General features: G+C 40.2%; 1 protein-coding gene across 3 annotated transcripts; it reads left to right on the top strand.

Moving 5' to 3' along the window:
* The first annotated feature begins 508 nt into the window (after positions 1–508).
* On the top strand, positions 509–12267 carry LOC147891726 (AT-hook motif nuclear-localized protein 1-like). Of its 3 annotated transcripts, none has more exons than XM_087388723.1 (6): positions 509–1301; positions 1526–1572; positions 6004–6135; positions 6394–6555; positions 6722–7004; positions 11788–12267. In XM_087388723.1, the coding sequence occupies exons 1-6, from the start codon at positions 749–751 to the stop codon at positions 11796–11798; spliced, it is 1188 nt and encodes a 395-aa protein (XP_087244849.1). In that variant the 5' UTR covers positions 509–748; the 3' UTR covers positions 11799–12267. The 3 variants fall into 3 exon arrangements, with proteins under 3 accessions (XP_087244849.1, XP_087244848.1, XP_087244851.1); XM_087388722.1 differs by having other exon boundaries at positions 1520–1572; XM_087388725.1 differs by lacking the exon at positions 6004–6135 and having other exon boundaries at positions 1520–1572.
* The last annotated feature ends 6697 nt before the right edge of the window (positions 12268–18964 follow it).

Below are 18964 nucleotides of genomic sequence, written 5' to 3'. Positions count from 1 at the left end.
CAGCTTATCAATGCAAAAGATCTATATTTTCTTTTTTTCCAAAAGGCTCACTTGTGGTGAGTGACAAAGAGAGAGAGAGAGAGAGATAGAGAGACTTCCATTTGAGGCCAACTTTTTTCTTAGTTATGTACACACGCATGCGTGCATACACACACACTTTTTTCTTAGTCATGTACACATGCACTCTGTGCAGACACACACACACAAACACACACACACAAGTATGTATATTGCATGTATGACCATTCTTGCTCTTCCAATGAAATGCTCTATCATCACAAGTGTCGAGGGTATCTAAAGATGGCGAAAAGCGATGTGCGGGGCTACGTGTGTGCTGGTGTGGGACGCAAAGAAACACATGGAGCGAGCCGACGACCGGTGTGTCGATGGGCGGGGCGAGGGCGCCTCGGTCACATGAGCGGTGAAGTGGCAATAGGGAAGGAGAAAGGGGCTCACACGTGAGGGGGGGAGTGGCACGTGACTGACTTCTCTACCACCCTCCTCATCCTGTGTTTCTGCTTCTGCTTTTCAAGCTTTTCACGTAATGCACAGGATCATCTTCTCCTCTTTGCCATCTCGATGCTCATCCCTTCTGTTTTGCTCACTCACCCCTCAGTTTTTCCACTTCCATCGCTTCCCCACAATGCTCCTCTGAGCTTTCCTCTCTCCCTACAGCGACCATCCACCAGCTGCCATTTTCTTCCTCCATTTTTCTCCCCCCCAAATGCCTCCTTAGTTGTTTTCCTGCATGGAGTCTCGCAGAGAAACCGCTGGCCCCCGCCCCCCTGGAGCTTCCAATATCCGGTCATCAGGGCACGCTTCTTCTTTTGGCACGATCTATAATCACCACCAGCAGCATCAATACCATTTTCATCATCGAGGAGGCGAAGCAGGAGGAGGAGGAGGTGGTGGCGTTGAAACAGAAAGCTTTGCATCCCGTAGTCCGTTGATGCCTCTTGTTCATGCCCCTGCTGCCACACGACCTAGCCCTCCTCAGACGCTCGCAATACCCGCCAACCCCAATTCTTCTTCTTCGCCCTACCTTCCCGATCCTCCGGTTTCTGCCGCTGCGCCCCATCAAATGTCTGTCGGCCAACAGCGTCCTGAGATTGGTGTGACGATGGGCATGGGGGGGATACCTAGTTCAGAATCTCTCAAGAAAAAAAGAGGAAGACCCCGGAAGTACCTGACCGACGTGAACGGTTCGGCATTGGCATTAGCCCCGTTCTCGTCGAGCGTTGGCTCTCCTTCGGATAAGAAAGCACGCTCTTCTGGGAAGAAGGCGCAAATGAATGCCCTTGGTATGGCGTCATCCGTTGTCACGCCGATTGTCTTAAAATCGACACAAGTTTGCTACATTCGGAAACTGTGCCCAAGTGCTTATTGTCAGTTGCGGAAAGAATTCAAGTGTTAAGTAATAATTCCGCTCTGTTTGCTTGAAAATTTTTTAGAGGCTGTTTGTGAATAGATCATTGTCTAGGTGGCTGTTAAGGAGTTCCTGTGTTGGCATGCCGTTTAGGTGCAGCCGGTCATGGTTTCACTCCACATGTTATAAAGATTGCTGCAGGAGAGGTACGTTATCTTTCGTGCTCGTGGGCTTAAGCACGCTTAGGGTGTTTATTGTTTAATTTTTCTATGAAATTGTGGCACTTTTGATGATGGTAATCAGCATATGCCGTGCAGCAAGACAGAGAGCTTTAATGTTGGGTTTTCAAAAGTGGGTTTTTTGGGGCCTGACCTCGCAAGGTTTGTGGTTGGAAGAAGACGAGCAGTGGATTCAATTACATTTCTTTTCGCAGAAATGTAGTAGCGTAGGCCAGAGTAATTAAATTGATGTTATGTGTATAAAAATGAACAGTAAAGTTGATTGAACTTTGACCTAATCGGATTCGTAAGGTCACTCGTTCTTTAATGACATTATGACACAGTTTGAGCCAGCAACAACTTTCGAACTTTTGAAGCCCAAAGCAATGATGTGGGTTAAATTAATCAAAGACTTAGTAAAAATGAAAAACGCGATCCGTGGAAATGATAATTTGTTCACTTCACCTCTCATAATCTCTCTTTTTGAAGAAAGGGACGAGAATGCTATGTTCTGAAACAACATTAAGATAGCCCTGAAGTGGGGCTTGTCAAACCTAGGATTGAGACATGGCTGATTGGGATGGGTTGTAGGCAGCTTGGATTTACTTGTCTTTGCTTATGACAGCTAGGATCGTCCAAGATATCATTATACATTAGGACTCTCCTAAGATTCCACAGGGTTTGGTTGGTATCAGCTTTTGGAGGGGTAGGGCAATTCCAACTCGTCTTGACCTAGATGTCACCAGCCTTAAGGACGACCACCTTGAGTGGATCGGATTGGCAATGCCATTTCCAGAAGTGGGCAGAATGTGATGTGACATGCCTAATATCTGGAATTTTGTTGTGACTATGAAAACTTAGTTAGACTTGGGTTCAGGGGTGGCTCGGTGTATCAAGTCTATGAGGTGACTCAACCTTGCTCCCCATACTCGGGCACCTACCAAGACTCGAAGCTGTGGTTGTTTGCAAATACTTGCAAAGTGAGCTGTTCCAGCTCAAAGATTTGACCCTCATGAGTTATGGCGTGCCTTCATGGATGTTGCAACAAGCACTGTGTTATGGCAAATGTTTTCAAACCATCCATGTCATTAAATGGTACAGTCCATAGTATTTTTTCTCGAACGTGGCTAGGCAGTTAGGTGAAGTCGAAACAGCTAGACACTTGAACTAGAAGTAGCTGCAAAACAGTTGAACGAGGGGTAAAGGGGAGGAGGTGAAAGTCACAATTGGTGAGGCATTATTTGTAAAGATCAACTTTCAGTGAATTAGTGTGGCAGATGATGTAAGTGGGGATATCAAAGTAGCTAGTCCTGGGTAGGTCCTTACCTTTTGGTTGACTATCATGATATTAAAAGTGCCTTGCTCATTTTGCTTATAGGATGAGTTTGGGCCTTGTTCTATTTTAACTAGAAGATGATTTTCTGGCAATAGCTTAAATGTAAATTTCATTGGGCATTTCGTCAAAGTTTTGATAATGTGATAATGATTCCATTTGGGGATACGTTGCCCTCCTAGCTACCCTTTCAAAGCATTTTTGTGATGGAGATTTAACCTAATTTAATTCTCTCTCTCTCTCTCTCTCTCTCTCTCTTTGCTTTTCTTGTAGTTTTCCGCTTGTTGCTTCTAATTTCCCACTCGTTTCTTTCTTTTGCTTTCAAAGTTTTTGTTGTTTGGTTGTGATTTCAAAGTTTAGTAAGCACTGGGTTTTCTTGAATCTTTAAAAACCCAGATTTCAGCTTATCCTTGGGTACCGATGAGAACACAAGTGTAGCTTTGCCTACTAAGTTCTTTTTCTTCTTTTTTATTTTTCTCATTTACTGTTTTATAAAATTTTACCCTTTGTTCTTTTGCTTGTTCTATAAAAAAATTTAATTTGTAAGATGGGATATATTTTAGTCGTATGAAGGTATACCCTTTCAAGCATTTTTACGAGAATCATTTATTTTGGGAGAAGCTAAATTGAAATAACCTTATCTTCGTAGTATTCCGTTCGGCACCACAAAGTCGAAGTCAATAAGGTAATCTCATATGTACTTTATGTACTTGATCTCCATAGGGACCTACTCTCTATTTAGTCAAATGAGGAAAAACAACATGAAGGTGGAATTCCACAATTAGGGATCCAAGTCAAGTCAAGAGAGACCAATGAAAAACAAGCAAAAAGATTGGAAGAGAATGGTTTGTACCAAATCAATGCATTGATACTTCAAAGATTGTGGCGTGAAAGGTTCGGTCATGTCAACTGCGGTACTTTTCAAAAAATGTGAAAGGTTGGATTGGTGGATGGACTTCCACCAATAGCAAGCACTTAAGGCATTTGAGAAACTTACAAGGAAGGCACACAACACTAAGAGCCTTTTCGAAGGAGGCCATATTCACGACTAAAGTTCCACTTGAGTTAATACACTCCGACATATGCCGGAAGATGTTGACCTTGTCGTTCACAGGTTCATTACCTTTATTATGATGTTAGCCATATGATCTGGGTATACTACTTGGCATAGAAATCATAAGCTTTTGAAATGTTCAACCAAGGTTGAGGAAAAAGAATTGAAGATATTCCGCATTGACAAAGGGGGAGAATTCACTTTGAAACCTTTTCACGCTCATTGTAAGAAGAATGGGATCAAGAGACAGCTTACTACTATGCATACATCCTAGCAGAACGAGGTGGGTAAAAGAAAAAGCCATAGAGATACACGTGGATCAGCATGTGAAAAATAAATAAATGATGATAAAATAAAATATATTACCATGGAAACACATAACACTAGGGTATTTTAAAAGGAGAGGTCTAATCAAAATCTAGGCCACGTTGTCTTCATCTTGCAGTTCTGGCCATCCAGTCTCTACTAAAGAAATTGAGTTTGATGTGCAAGTTCCATGGCTTTGAATTGTCTCTTCTTGTTTGACATGTGCGGTGAGATTCCTCTATCAGTTTATCAAAGCTCTTCATCCTCAGTCATTGAATGTGTAGAGTGATATCAACTCATGACTTTAACTCTCCAGTCGTTACATTTGCTAAATCAAACTTTGTATTTTCCTTGGGCTTGTCTTTCTTCTTCTTTTACGATCCGCTTTCTTTGTCCCCTAGTCCTTTGGGAGATGACTAAGCTTCTCCTAGTAGAAACATCTATTTTTTTTCTTCTTGTTTCTACCATCTTCAGACTTCTCACTTTTGGAATCATTTTTGGACTTATCCTTAGCGGGGTTGCCCTTGTCCTTTCCTTTTGTTAGAATGGCCTTGTTGCTATTATATTCATACGGCTTTTCCCGGCTTCTTCCTACAGTAACAAGGCCCAAGCTGTTCAAGTGTAAGTGGCTTGGTCTATGCTCCAATTGTCACGGTTATCAAAAAAGCTTTGAAACTCCTTGGAAGAACCAATATATATACCTAATTGGCTTGAGTCCACCTTAGGACCAACCATTGCCATTTGATCTTTCAATACCTTCACTTTTGTGAGATGGGTGTGCCTAGTCCCCCTCCTTCTATCTCATCATGAAACAAATGATTTTGGAGGAATAGCATTCTTGACGAATTGTGTGTCATGTGTGTATGTATATGTGTACGCACATACAACTTTTTTTTTTGGGGGTGAAATCTCTCTCTCTCTCTCTCTCTCACACACACACAGTGTGCATGTTTGACATATATATGTATATACATATCTTTTACACATATACGTGCATTACACTCACACACTTTATATTACAAGGTAGCTATCCCAAAACTGGGAAGCTCAAAATGTACATCAAGAGTACATCAAGAGAAAATCTCCATGTAGGACAAATATACATCGTAGTTCGTGTAGTGAGTTTGCAGAAAATCAAAGAGTGATTGCTGCAAAGAACGACGAAAGAAAACAAAAGGAGAAAACATAGGATCACCAAAGACTCTGGGGTTTCTATCTTTCCAGGGAGTCCAGAGTGCCAATTAGCGAACCCAAGTAAAGAAAAACTCAAAATCTGGCCGTCGAGGGTATATCCCAAAAAGCCAGAAAAGCTTCCTGAAAGAAGCCTGAGGAAATCTTAATCGCAATCTTTGCCGAAGGATGCCCAAGAAGTCACGTGTCTTGGGGCAGGGCCAAAAAATATGAGAGACAGGCTCCCTCGGAGCCAAATATCAACGACAAATAGCCGGAGCAATAAGTCTGCATGATATGTACATATAGATACGCACATGTACAGACAAATACATTTACATATTTACATAAACATGTACACAATTTATTTTATATAATTGCCTTAGTAACTCCCGGTTGAGTTTGATTAGGTTTTTGGGATAGTTTTACGTTTAACTTAGGACATGGTAATAAGTGCATTTTTAAACATTTGGTGGTGTATTATGCTGGAATTTGGTAATTTGCTAAATGCACAGTTAATACAAGCTATAAAGCTCATTCTAAATCTTTTCTGCAGGACGTTTTAATGAAAATAACATCATTTCTACAGCATGATTCTTGGGGAATGTGTATCTTGTCTGCAATTGGTGCAATATCCAATGTGACCCTGCGTCTGCCTGCTACATCTGCAGGCATAGTTACATATGAGGTAAATGCACTCATTGTTTTTGCAGGGTCTCTGAGTTTTTACATGGAACATCCTTGAATTAATGCTCTCACATGCAGTTGCTCATGTCTAGCCAGTCATGTACCTGCTTATACATAAACAAAGGGCACCCAATCTTGATACTTACAGTTCCACAAATTTGAAATTTCGAGTTACAAACATATTTTTTTAAAATAACATTGTAGGTAGATAGATGCGGATATTTCAAAAATTTGAAGTGGTTAATATTAATTTATGCAGGGACGCTTTGACATTCTCTCTCTATCAGGCTCATTTCCACCTGCTGAAAGTGGAAGTTCTCATAGAAGAACGGGAGGTTTGAGTGTGTCATTGGCAGGGCCAGATGGACGAGTTATTGGAGGTGGAGTGGCAGACCTTCTCATTGCAGCCAGTACTGTTCAAGTGAGTATTTGATAAATCCATGCTATTACCTGCCAGGTTGTGATTATTTAACCCAAGCTTATGTGCTTGCATTGCTGAAGGTATTTAGTTTGTGTCCCTGGCTGATCAAATACTTTTTGGTGCATGCTTTATTCGTGTCCTTACAACTATGGTTCCTCTATTACAGATGGTGGTAGGTACCTTTCTCCCTGAAAGTCGGAAAAATCAGGGACGAACAGGCAGTGGCACTGTTACTCATGGTATTCAAGGTGCTGAAGGAACAACTGGCTCTCATATGTTTGTATCTGTGCCCCAATCATCTATGCAGGATCAGAGTTCTAGAGGTGCTGGGGACGAATCTGCACAGAATCATCATCTACCGCATTCCATGCCTTTCCAATTGATGGATTGGAGAGGGAGTCATGTCAGCACTCAAAGTAGAGGGGATACGCATACGACATCATCTCCAGGTCAGTGAGAAACGTTTAGACCTTTTTACTTGCACACAAGTTAGCTGGGTAGGTAGGGAATTGTTGGGGGACAAATCTTTTAAAGGTGCATAACCTTGCTCTGCCAGGTGCAATTTATTGTGCATATCAATTGTGAGCGTCATGCGTTATAAAAAGATGTATTGATTTGATTGCGTTAAAGGTGTGGTGTGATTCACATCCTTGACCATGAATGAGATGGTAAGTATGGGTGCTTTCAAGGTGTGCAGTTGGCTTCCTTGATCGATGGTGAGGAAATATCCTTTTTAGGTGGCCGTTTCTGAAGCTGAACGAACCCACTCTGCTCTGACGTCATGCTTTGTCGAGTACTGAACTGAAAATTACAGCAAGAATGCACATACCAGGCACAGCTCTCTGTATTGATAGTACTGAATTTTGACGTATCTCAAGATGCATGCCCCTTAAAAATTTATTCATTAGAAGAGGGCCACGGCTTGGCTGAATGGAATGAGAGAGAGAAGAGAGTCGAGCGGATGGGGTGATGGAGCTCAGCCAGAGGAGGTGATGGGATGGGCTGAGGGGAAGGAGGGTGATGGATTGGGCTGAGTGGGCAGGTCTGAGTGGAAGGGATGCCTGAACACTCTTACCCCTTTCAAGGGATGTAGAGGGAAGAGTGAATGTGATGGAGAGTGGAGGTGAGGCAAGACGTTATCCTTGGAAAGGAATAGCTTTATCGCTTGGGCACACTTTACAAAGTAGCTATCTTAATAAATGTATCATGTTTGAAAGAGTTAGGAGGGTCTTCTAATTTAAGGGAAACAGATGCCAAATTGTCCCCTTGGAAAAATTTTGCAATGAGATGAATGCAAGGTATCTCTTCGGGATTTTGTTTCTTAAGCTATGGCTTTTTAATTTTTTGTCTAAAAGCATGAAGTTTTCCTTAATGAGTTATTGGTTGAAGTTTCCTTGTGTTGTAACTGATGGGTTGCTTTTTGAGCGAGATGCAAATCATTGTATACATATTTCTCTTTTGTAGAGCCTCTTATAGGCTTAGTAAAATTGAAGACAAGGAGGTGAAAAGACAATTAGTTGAATATCTTTGAAAACCCAATAATTCTCCATGGCCTTAACTAGTCTAAATAGTGAAGCAAAAAGATAGTACTATGCTCGTATGGATACATTGAATGAAATTGCAATAAAGAATAATTATCTAATGCCTTGCATTGATGAGCTCTTCTATTGATTGCAAGGAGCAAAATGTCTTGCTAAAATGGACTTAAGGTTAGGATATCAACAATTTTGTATTAGTACAAAGCATGCGCCCACAACAACCTTTAGAACACGGTATGGGCTTATGAGTTCAAAATAATGCCATTTGGTTTGACCAATGCTTCACCTACATTCATGACACTTAGAAAGAATTTAGAGAAACAAGAAAAGAGAACAAGGCACAAAATAGACAATTTTTTTTTGGTTAAGTAGAAAGTTAGACTAGAAGAGAAATCAACATGCAGAGGGTGAGCGGTGTCCAAAAGAGGTTCTCAATTTTGTTTCCAGAATGTAACTTGTCTAAAGAGGAAGGGAATATCATGTCAATTCTAGTACCAAGATAATACCGAGACCATAGGTATGCTTTACAATAAGGAGAAGGTTTGATTAGCTTGGTAGAGACTTGTTAACAAATACCAAGTCTTGAGCAACCATTAAGGTATTGCCAAACTCTTTGTGCTTCCAATACTTGGTCTTCCTCAAGCTTGGCGAGACAAGGGTCAAGCTGGAATTTGGAATTTGACCATTTTATTCAATCTCTCCTTGAGCTTGGTCAAGCCATCCTCCCTATGCTTCTATAGCCACTTCTTCTCTCCTCCCTTCCAAAACTTCTCAAGCTGCTTTCATTCTTGTTGATTATGCTTGAATGCTACTAGGCAGGGTGTGGCCTCATTTACTTGTTTGCACATTCTTTTGAAGCAGGGTGAGGAGCTCCGCCTCCTTAATGTCATTGTCTGTCTTCACTGTCCTGGTTTGATCCTATCACTCGATTAAAATTGTAAGGTCATAGAGTGCCTATGAAGGCTTAGAGAAAGAGACCAGTTTGGTGTGTGTGAGTAAGGATGACTATACTTGTTATGTGCTAATTTGTTAGGCAAATATGTGAGAGGAGTTCCTAAATTGGAATTACCCTCTATAACTGCTGCCAACTGCAGAAGAATGACTATGATTGTTACCGCCCCCTACACTTATAGATGCTGCATGTTGTGTTCATACTGCAAGCAGCCTGTTTTCATTTGCTTCTCATTGCAGGGCATTGTTCCGGTTTGTGTCTACCTTGTCACACTGAAGGCTATACATGGTTTTTTGTGGCAGCTGCCCAAATATTTAACAGTTTAGCAATTCTGGTCTCCACAACCATTTTGATGGGTGTCCCATTTTTGTCGTCAACTATGGTTCCAACTTTTTATGAGCAAGTTGGTCCCATTTTATCACAAGGACCTGCTTGTATGCTAGCATAGATCTGGGTGCGAGTAGATTGCCTGTTCTCAGCTCAAGCAGTGTAAGCATTTGTCAATTAATCTGTTTGCATTGTGGCGACGACAGTGACAAAGGTGTACCTTGGTAAAATCAGACCTCACTGAGTATTTGCGCCCCATGGATGAGGTGCTATCAGACACGCAACCTTGTGCTTTGACATGCCTCTCCAACATTGGGCAAGTCTGTGTGAATGATGCTACCTGAAGCTAGAGAATGGTCCTGTGATGGCAAAGAATGCTTGGCCACCTTGGTACTCATGTGACCTTTTCGTTGGCTTGTGCCAGCAATGAACAGTATCTGCAGTGGTACAGTCAGCGTAGCAATCATGGCGAAGCTGCTATATATTACCTTTAACATCTGCAATCGGTCTCGAGCTGCAAGAAATCTCGAACCCATTGATATTGTGATCTTGGTTTGCAGTTTCTATCCAATGGATCAAAACTGGTCGTGATTATCACAAGGTGCAACATCTATGATTACAAGTATTGCTTGTCTTGGGGCGAGTATGGGCAGAGTATATCAAGTACTTCGCATGTCACTTGATTGATCCAATGGATCATTGCCACAGTCACAAGGTGCAGAAGTGTGCGCGAGGTATGTGACTTGCACAAAAATACGACGTCTGATCATCGATTGCTAAATAGAGTGCCAAAACAATGACAATGGCGATTTTGCACATAGGAATTCAATGAAAGAAAGATATATAGCCAATGATGAATGCTGAATAGACCAGAGCTGCTTTGAGAGACTTGACGTAAGTTTGATCAGGAGGAGTCAATACTTATGGAGAAATCGCAACCTTATTGGTGCCTTGTTACTTGAGAAGAATCCAGCCTAATAAAAGCTCTATGTATAATGTAATGAAGAACATGTTGAATGTCAAATATAAGACTTTGGAGCAACACATCTCCTTGTTTCTACTCTGAGAGAGACAGATCGTAAATCAAGCATATCCATTATGCACATGGAGCGAAGGAAGACTATGTGAATTTCTTCAGCATAGACGATCTTTCTTGACAATCCTTTGACTTTTGACCATGATGGTCTATATATGGAGTACTGAGTTTAACATGTCTATGTTGATTCAATGGCTCACTCCACCTCACTCAATTTTCCTTGTATTGTGGGTTGATCTTTTACCTCGAGTAATTTGGAATGTATGATATGCTGTATGAGACTGCCTTGAGGAGGGAGGAAGTAACCAGTGTTCGACTGTTGAGTTTATCTACGTCACCTCTGCACTTGTGAGCCCCCAAATGAGGAGAGCATGGGGGAGGTGTATCAACAAAGGGGCCATGTGGGTAGCCATGGGGGCAGAACTGGGAAGGAATGCAGGGCTACCACATGGGCAGCATAAGGAACGTCCACCTCTGTTTTCTAACATCGACCACCCAATCACTTGAATAAATATCCAAAGGGCTTAAGAGTGCCAGTGAGACCTCCTAGAGGTAGAATGAGATTGGGTTGTGACTGACCACCTCTGTAGGTGTAGTTCAAAATAAGTTGGATTGGTACCAAAATCATGTTCACCTTCGATAAGTATGTCTTGTATGGGCATCTGAACTGGGGATTGGAATTTAAGTATTCCTTTGCTTTATCACCTTTGTTGACCTGGAGTCTTCGTCACCTGGCCTAAGCCTCTCCTTGGCCTTTCTTCCTTCTTTGCTCCTCTCTTTTCTCCCCCTGTTTCCTTTGTTAAGCCACGTTTGAAAATTTTGTCACTCGGTCTGGGTTCGCAAATGCAGTTCGGTCACTTAGGGTGATGGATGCTGGAAGAGATTGGGATTCACCTTCCTGAATGGGTTTGAAAATTGTTGGGTCATTGGTCTATAAAGGTGAGTACATTGGTTCCTGGTACAATTTTAGCACTAGCAGGGAAAGTTACAGGAGATTCTAGAACTTGTAACAGTATTTGCAAGCTAGGAAACATCATTCCTATCTCTGTGTATGATCAGTAAAGCTGATTGCTTGAACATACTAAACTTAGAAGCACCACAATTGTGATTGAGACTCTAGATACTCTTAAATATAGAGGTGCTGAAGAGCGTGAGTGCTGTATTTCTCTCATCAAGTTCAGCAGTCTTTTGTAACGTCTCCATACAACGCTGAGTTTTTTCTACAAGCTATGCATGTTGATTACACCTTTTCCATTTTTTATAGGGATCTATGTTCAGAGTTCACTTAGTGGTGTTGTTCTTGAGAAGCTTTCCAAGTATCTGTGGAGGTAATAATATCATAGTGTGTCCAGAATGACATTAATTTTCTTGGTGTGCAGACTACATGTGACAGTAAAAGAACAGTTGATTTGAGAATTGTCTATGGACAATGAGAAGGCAGGAGATGATTGAGCTCAAAAGTGAGTCCAGACTCCCATTACTTCACTAAGTGCTTTACATTTCCAGTTGTGTGCTATAATGATAAGCCTCGATGCCATTTTTCTTCATGCATTGGAATTTAATATATGGTGTCCAATACATGATGTTCTCTCCTGCTCTTTCCCAATGCTTGATTATTTAACTGATGTGCTCCGCAAATCATTAACGGTGTGTTACTTTTCTTCAGTGAGGTACAGTTTCAGAACAAAAGCTATGGGTTGTTTTTTGTTATCTTTCCAATTCCATAGATATGCAGTTTTCATAAACCAATAATGTCAGGGTTAAATAATAACTGCAGTCAGTGCCTCAATATCTTAGTTGATGAAGGTGTTAAGTTATTTGGGAAGTTGAAGTTTGAACACTGGCCCTTAGACCTGTTGTCCCCCAAAGGAGTTTTGATTTGGGTGGTTTTGTTTTCTGTGATGCTCATGTTGATGAAAGCAGAGAAAGCTTGTATCTATTTGACAGTCTACATTTTGCAGTGCGATTAATAATGTTAACAGGTATATGTGGCCTTAGTTCGAGCAAAATGTGTTTGCTGTAGCTTGACCTTCTACTGTTTAACTTGTGTATCCTGAAGTATTTTAAGTGCTGTGTGGGTCCGACCAGGGTGCTATTTGGAGTCTTGTGCCTCTGACCATGTCCAAAATTTCCTGTTGTCATACCTTCTCTTCAAAAATTTCAATGGTTCATATTAAGCACCTTTGGTGCATAGCACAATTGCATGATCATCTATGGGCAATAGTTTTATCTTGGAGTGCTTTGGTCATATGATTATCAAGCTACCACGATGGTAGGAGTTCTAATTTGCAGATTTTTATTAAGTTGCTCTGTGGAGAACTCTACGTCACTTTGCTGTATGTTGAACTAGATTTTTTCATGAGTTGCTTTGTTCAAGGGATTCCATTATTTGTGCTCACGTCAAGCTTGACTAATGGGCACCTTGTTGAAATGAAACTAATGTCAAGCGAAGAGGGGCATAGGTTTTCTTATTCCTCTCCCTCATATTTGAGGGGGATTGTGGAGTTGAATAATAGGAGTTTCCATTTTGCATGGCAGAGGACATGATAGAAGCAGCAAGTTATAAACTTACTAAAAGTAAATATGAATACCATCCAAGCATATTATGATAACTTTCATGAAGTGCAATGGAAAAATGATGCCCATAAAGTGTAGAGTCTCAAGGAAAATTGGACCAATCCAATTCGTCTAAATATGTGAATGCACGAGAGAGAGAGAGAGAGAGAGAGAGAGAGCTCCAAAGTTTGCGGAAGACGTCACTGGTCTATGAGACAAAGTACAAACTTCAAAAAGTGACCTAGTACGTTTGAATAAGGAGTGCACAGAGGTAGCTTCTTGTAGGACATAGCTACATTCTAATACTATCATAGTGGCCTTTATAACATCAATTTAAGACTAAGAGTGTTTGGGTTTGCATTTGAAGTTCCTAATTAAGGCTTGACCATCTCGATGAACCGCCCATTTGCTTGCTTTATGTGCTTGCTGTACTTTGGTGAGTTCATTGTTTCTTTGTTTGAGTTGAATTAGAGTGAGCTCCTCAGATATCCAAATCTTTTGTACCTTTCAACTTACGTGTTTGTTTAAGGATCTTAACTCTTACTATTATGGCAATCTGCATTTAAACTTACATGTTTTTCCTAATTTGTTCAAGGACTCTAACCCACATCCTTATATGTAAATACAATAGTTAGAATAAGTATCAATCCTCCCCCCCTCCCCACATTGTGCCTTGTCCCCCTCTCTACTCTCCCTCCAAATTTTTCCATTGTCCAATCAATAAGATAAGTTGAATAAATTTAAATGGAAGATATTTAAAGTTTGTGTTAAATTATGCTCCAACAATGATCAAAGCATATTTAAATATTTAAACATAGCAAGCTATTAGTTGAACAAGATTTACTTTTTGTATTCAAAACTCCAACCTGTATAAAGAATTATTTAGAATTATTTGATGAAAAAGATGCAAGGAAATTTTAATTTAAAGTTATGTTCTTAGTTCTTTGACTTGTTGTTCTTAAAATAATGGTTTTGATAGAGTAATGATTTGCTTAATGCAATTGTTAGGATGCATTAGAATTAATCATTTTGGGATGCAAGCTTTGGGTCAAGGATAATGTTCTTTGAATGGATGTGTCATTGTGTTGTCATTTTTAAAGGCTAATAACCTTTTAGTGAATTGGAAAGCTAGCCATTGTAAAGTCTCATAAGGACATTCTAGGATTACCATGGAGAAATTGCTCAAAAATTGGGAAGGGTAAAGTCTCATAAGGACATTCTAGGATTACCATGGAGAAATTGCTCAAAAATTGGGAAGGGTTTCTCACTTGTGGAGTCATATGCCAAGCGCTATACATAATCTATGACAATTGAATTCATGACTACAATCGAGCATCTCTTATGATGAGTCTTATTTTTTCTATAAATCAAGAAATTGTATATCCAATGTGCATGGATGCTAAATGCTTTCATTCAATGAGTATTGTTATTTGCTTTTCTTTAATAACGAAGGAACATTTCTCTACAACAATGTATATCAATATTTTTGTTCTATATTTTATCATATTAATGCTTTAAAAATGTGCCACTCTTTCTTACATAGAATGGAAGTTGACAACTTGGATATGAGAACATTGTTCTTTGAATGGAAAAGTCCATATACATTGGTGATATGGAATACACCATGTAACATTTCTTTGCTTTAGTGGGTATCAGTTTTTCCCTCTATAATTTATGGCATTAATGCTTTGGAAGTGTCCTACTCTTTGATATCGTTTCTATTTAGTTGTCTAGGTTGAGTATGTATTATGTTTTATAACTTTGGATGCTATAAAATATAAGAAGCGATATTACATTTTAATATGCATTAATATACATTCTTAGCTACATCATGTAAATCATATAGCTTCTTTAAAAGATCTTAGTCAAACGGATCAAAAAATTTTCTTGAATTGAAAAGGTTCAAAATCTTTAGATATAATAACACAATGCATCAATTATAGATTTGAAATTATGTGGCAAACCAGCTTGCAAAACTTTAGTAAGAAGATAGGACAATGGTGGGAAAAAAGTTGGTAAATGTCTCATTTAAAGAAGTGAAAAATACGGTGTATAAGTTTGGTATATAAATTTTTTATGGTTTAGAGCTAGCGGAAGTACCTAACATGACAAGTTTTTGACATCTAAAAGAAGAGACATGCAGATTGATTGCACATAAGTATAGAACATGTGCATGCATACCAGTTCTATGCACATATATTAGAAAATGATGTACAAGGAGGTAATTATGGGTGTACATATGTTATTTCCTTAAGGATTATGTTATGTAAATAATATTAATGATGATTGTATAAGGATAACACATTTATAATAATAAAAAGTCTCTAAAAGTTTAAGGGTGACATTTGTTCTTATAAGTTTTAATGACACATGTAGATGCTAAAAAAGTAATTGGAAAAGGGCATAATAGATAGGAAAGGAATTTTGTTGTTTTTATTTAAAAGATCAACCTTGTAGGGTATCATGTGTATACATCTTGTGAATAACGATGCATCAAATGTGAAATGAATGCACATGGGATATGCATAACTATGAATTGAAAAATAAGTATTTGTATAGTCTACATCTATGAGGATACATAAGAAGTGAAAACAAGCATTTAAGTTTGATAATTAAAACAAAACAACTAGCAATGAACATAGCATAAAATAGATTCCATACATATACTATAGTTCTCTGTGTCATTTACCATACAAATTGTGTACATCATTTGCATATATTGATGACAAACACTTTGCAAAAATTGAGATGAAATCTATCTTCTATCTACACCATGTCATAGCTCATCTCATTTCCATCGCAACACCATAAGAAACATCCAAAGCATAGTTGGGGAGCAAAAGTTACGATTATTTAGTGTTGGGAAGAAATCGGATACTTGAAGAGGAGAAAGGAGACCATAATTCAATGATAGACTTTACTCTTAGCCCAAAATATCACTTATTACCTTGCCATGTCTAAGCTCATCTCACTCCCATTGCAACAACGTAATAGGTGTTCAACTCACAATTTGGGAGAAAAAGTTATGATTGATTTAGTTTTGAAGTGAAGTGAGACACCCGGAGAGAAAAACAAAAAGCTACAAATAAAAAATAATAAAATCGGGATGTGCGAGTAGGCATGCATTTGGGTAGGAGGGGACAACCATTTGGCCAAATGTGTGCTTGCTCGCACCCCCAATATTTCTTTTAATTCTATTTGTTCCCTTTTTCCTCTTCGGGTGGCCGACTTTACCCCAACACTTAATCCATAATAACTTTTGCTCCTAAAATCCCATTTGGATGTTTCTTATGCCGTTGCAAGGGGAGCTAGATAGCTACAACATGGTAGGGTAATAAATGATATTTTGGGCTAATATTAAGAGTTACATTGATTATATTGTTCTCAAGAGAAGTCCTTCACGATGGCTTCATGTAGACCTTGACTAATCTCAACACAATTTATGTAAATGGTGCAAGAATCTTTCACACAAGCCATATATAGAATAACTAAATGTCATCAACGTTAATCCAAACATTAACCTAGACTAATCTTAACACACATTGTATCCAAATGATGTAAAAATATTACACACTAGATTGTGTGTGTGTGGGTATTAGGGGGCTTTGCGCACACGCACATACATAGGACAAAGAGGCCCTTTTTTAAAAAGAAAACTAGAACAAAACCATGCCCCCCCCCCCCCCCCCCCCCCCCCTACACACTTTCCTTTTTCGAACATATCGCATTTAGACTCACACACACACACTTCCTACCCCTTCCTTCTTTTGAACACCTCTTGTCTACTACCCCCCCGCCCCCCCCCGCCCCGCCCTGTTCCCCTTCTCTTTCATTTTTCTTCCTTTTACTTATAATTCTTTTGATTATTTACACTTACTCTCCTTTAATTTTTTCTATTTTTCTTCCTTTTATTTAAATATTTAAATTAAATTCCAAAGTTCTTTTTCCTTTATTTTATCCCTTTTATCTTTCAAACCCATAGCACCCCCCCCCCCCCCCCCCCCCCCTTTTTTTAATTTCCTAACTTGCCTTCCTAAATCCCTTGTACTTTTCCCACCTTCCCAAAACTCCTGACTATCCCTCTTCCTGACTACTCCCCTCACGGATCTATTTCAACCCCCCCTCCCCTTATGTACCCCCTCATAATCCTCTTAAGCTTCTCTACCCTGTCAGTACATCGTGCGATGCCTTCTCCCGGTGATCCTACATACTCTATTACTCTCTACCTTGTGGAACATACCTGCCATCTCCCTAGTACATTGTACCTCTGCTCTGCCATCTCCATCACTCCGCAGCCGCTCTCCCCACCAACCGCCCCTCACTGTTTGTGCCTCTTCTACTGCCAAACCTACAGTTTGCCATGCCGTACACTTTCCTTGCTCCTGTATGAACACGATCTCAGCACCGCATCACCATCGAATCGCTCCCTCCTTCCTCAAAATGGACACACAGGTCCCATTTCTTCTCCTCCGTTATCAATTTCTCTTTTTTAACTTTAACACTCCCCTCTTCCTTTCATGCCTCTCGCTCATTACTTTTTTTAATTTATTTTTCTTTAATCTTTCGTAATTTCGTGAGTTTAGCACCTTTCTATTTTTATCTCCTTTTATTCTCCCCCCTCCCCCCCCCCCCCTTTCCCCTACTTCATTCATCAAATTCACCTTGTCTCTCTTTTTCATTGAAATCAAACCCCCCCTCTCTATTTATAAGAAGTTCCTTTATAAATTGTTTTGCCCCCCTCCCACTACTTCATTCATAAAACCCACTCTCTAGTTGGTGTCTTGTGGCGAATGTTGGGGGCACTTGGGAGGTTGGGGCTCATAAGGGGTCCCGTCTTGGAAGTCCCATGAATTTCCAAGCCCAAAATTTTATCTAGCAAAGTCCCTCATCCATGGGTCCTCGTCTTCCATGCACTCTAGGTCAAGGTGTTTAGTGAAGACTGTGGGTCCTAAGTCCACAAAAACGGCCTCAATCCCTACGCGTGGTGCAAGGACTGGCTGTTGCTAACCTCCCCTTCCCATGGGAATACTGGCAAAAAGGTTCTCCATTTCTATTGTGCATAGTAGTATGAACCTGCTGGATATAGTCCCCCTTAATCAAGAGGATACTGAAGGAGTAGGAGAATGAGATAGAGCTATGATTGTGTAGGGAGTTTCAGAGGCCCTCGAGCCAGTTGGTTCTTGCATTTCCTCGTTCAAGCTCTCGGTCTCGTTTAAACTATAGGGATCACTATGTCGAGGCCCTAACACTGAATGAGAGCTGGGAATTGAATTCCCTATTGAAGATGAACCAAAAATGGGGCGAAAGGTGGGTTGTAGTTTGAAATGCTATCCTCGTCTCAGGCTCCTGGGAAAAATTCTCCTGGACCTCAAGTGGTGTATGCCACTGAGTTAGAGAGTTAGCCGTATGGTGTCGGTTTGTGGGATAGCAGATGATATGTGTCGACTGGTTGGGTTGGATTGGGTTGGTATGTCCTCAGATAAATGGGTTAACGTTAGCACTGGATGGTGGGACAATTTAGGTCGACGGCGTGGACGGATGGCACCATGTCGTAGGGTTAACTATCGATAAGATAGCTTGCCTCACAGGAATACTAGAATGGCACCGATCGGAGGGATCATGGTTATGGTGCCGGGTTAATGCCTACCAGGCCAATGGGATAGTAACCCCTGACAAATCATTATTAAGGAAATGGGTTAGGTGACTGACATGTTTTAGTCACAGCGGGATAGAGACTAAGACGATGGGTCAATGGGATACCGAGCTATGGCGACGGGATGGGAAATGTCTAGGAGCACACAATGTCACTAACTCTCTTTTGGTGATTCTTTGTGATTCCTCAAGTTCTATTCCAGGTTTGTGTGCATAAGGACCTAAACTACCTACCACAAACAAAAAACATGACAAAACAATACAATAAGCTTAGCAATCATTCTAGCTACCCTCTTGTTAAAATAAACATAAAAAATAATAAAAACCAAGCTCAAATTCATGAAAATG

This window comes from Dipteris shenzhenensis, chromosome 17, assembly GCF_047967505.1.
Source record: "Dipteris shenzhenensis isolate YYH24624 ecotype China chromosome 17, Dip_SZ_1.0, whole genome shotgun sequence".
In the NCBI taxonomy this organism is placed as follows: Eukaryota; Viridiplantae; Streptophyta; class Polypodiopsida; order Gleicheniales; family Dipteridaceae; genus Dipteris; species Dipteris shenzhenensis.
The sequence above is the reverse complement of the archived record's forward strand: the minus strand, read 5'-3'. Positions and strand labels throughout refer to the sequence as shown.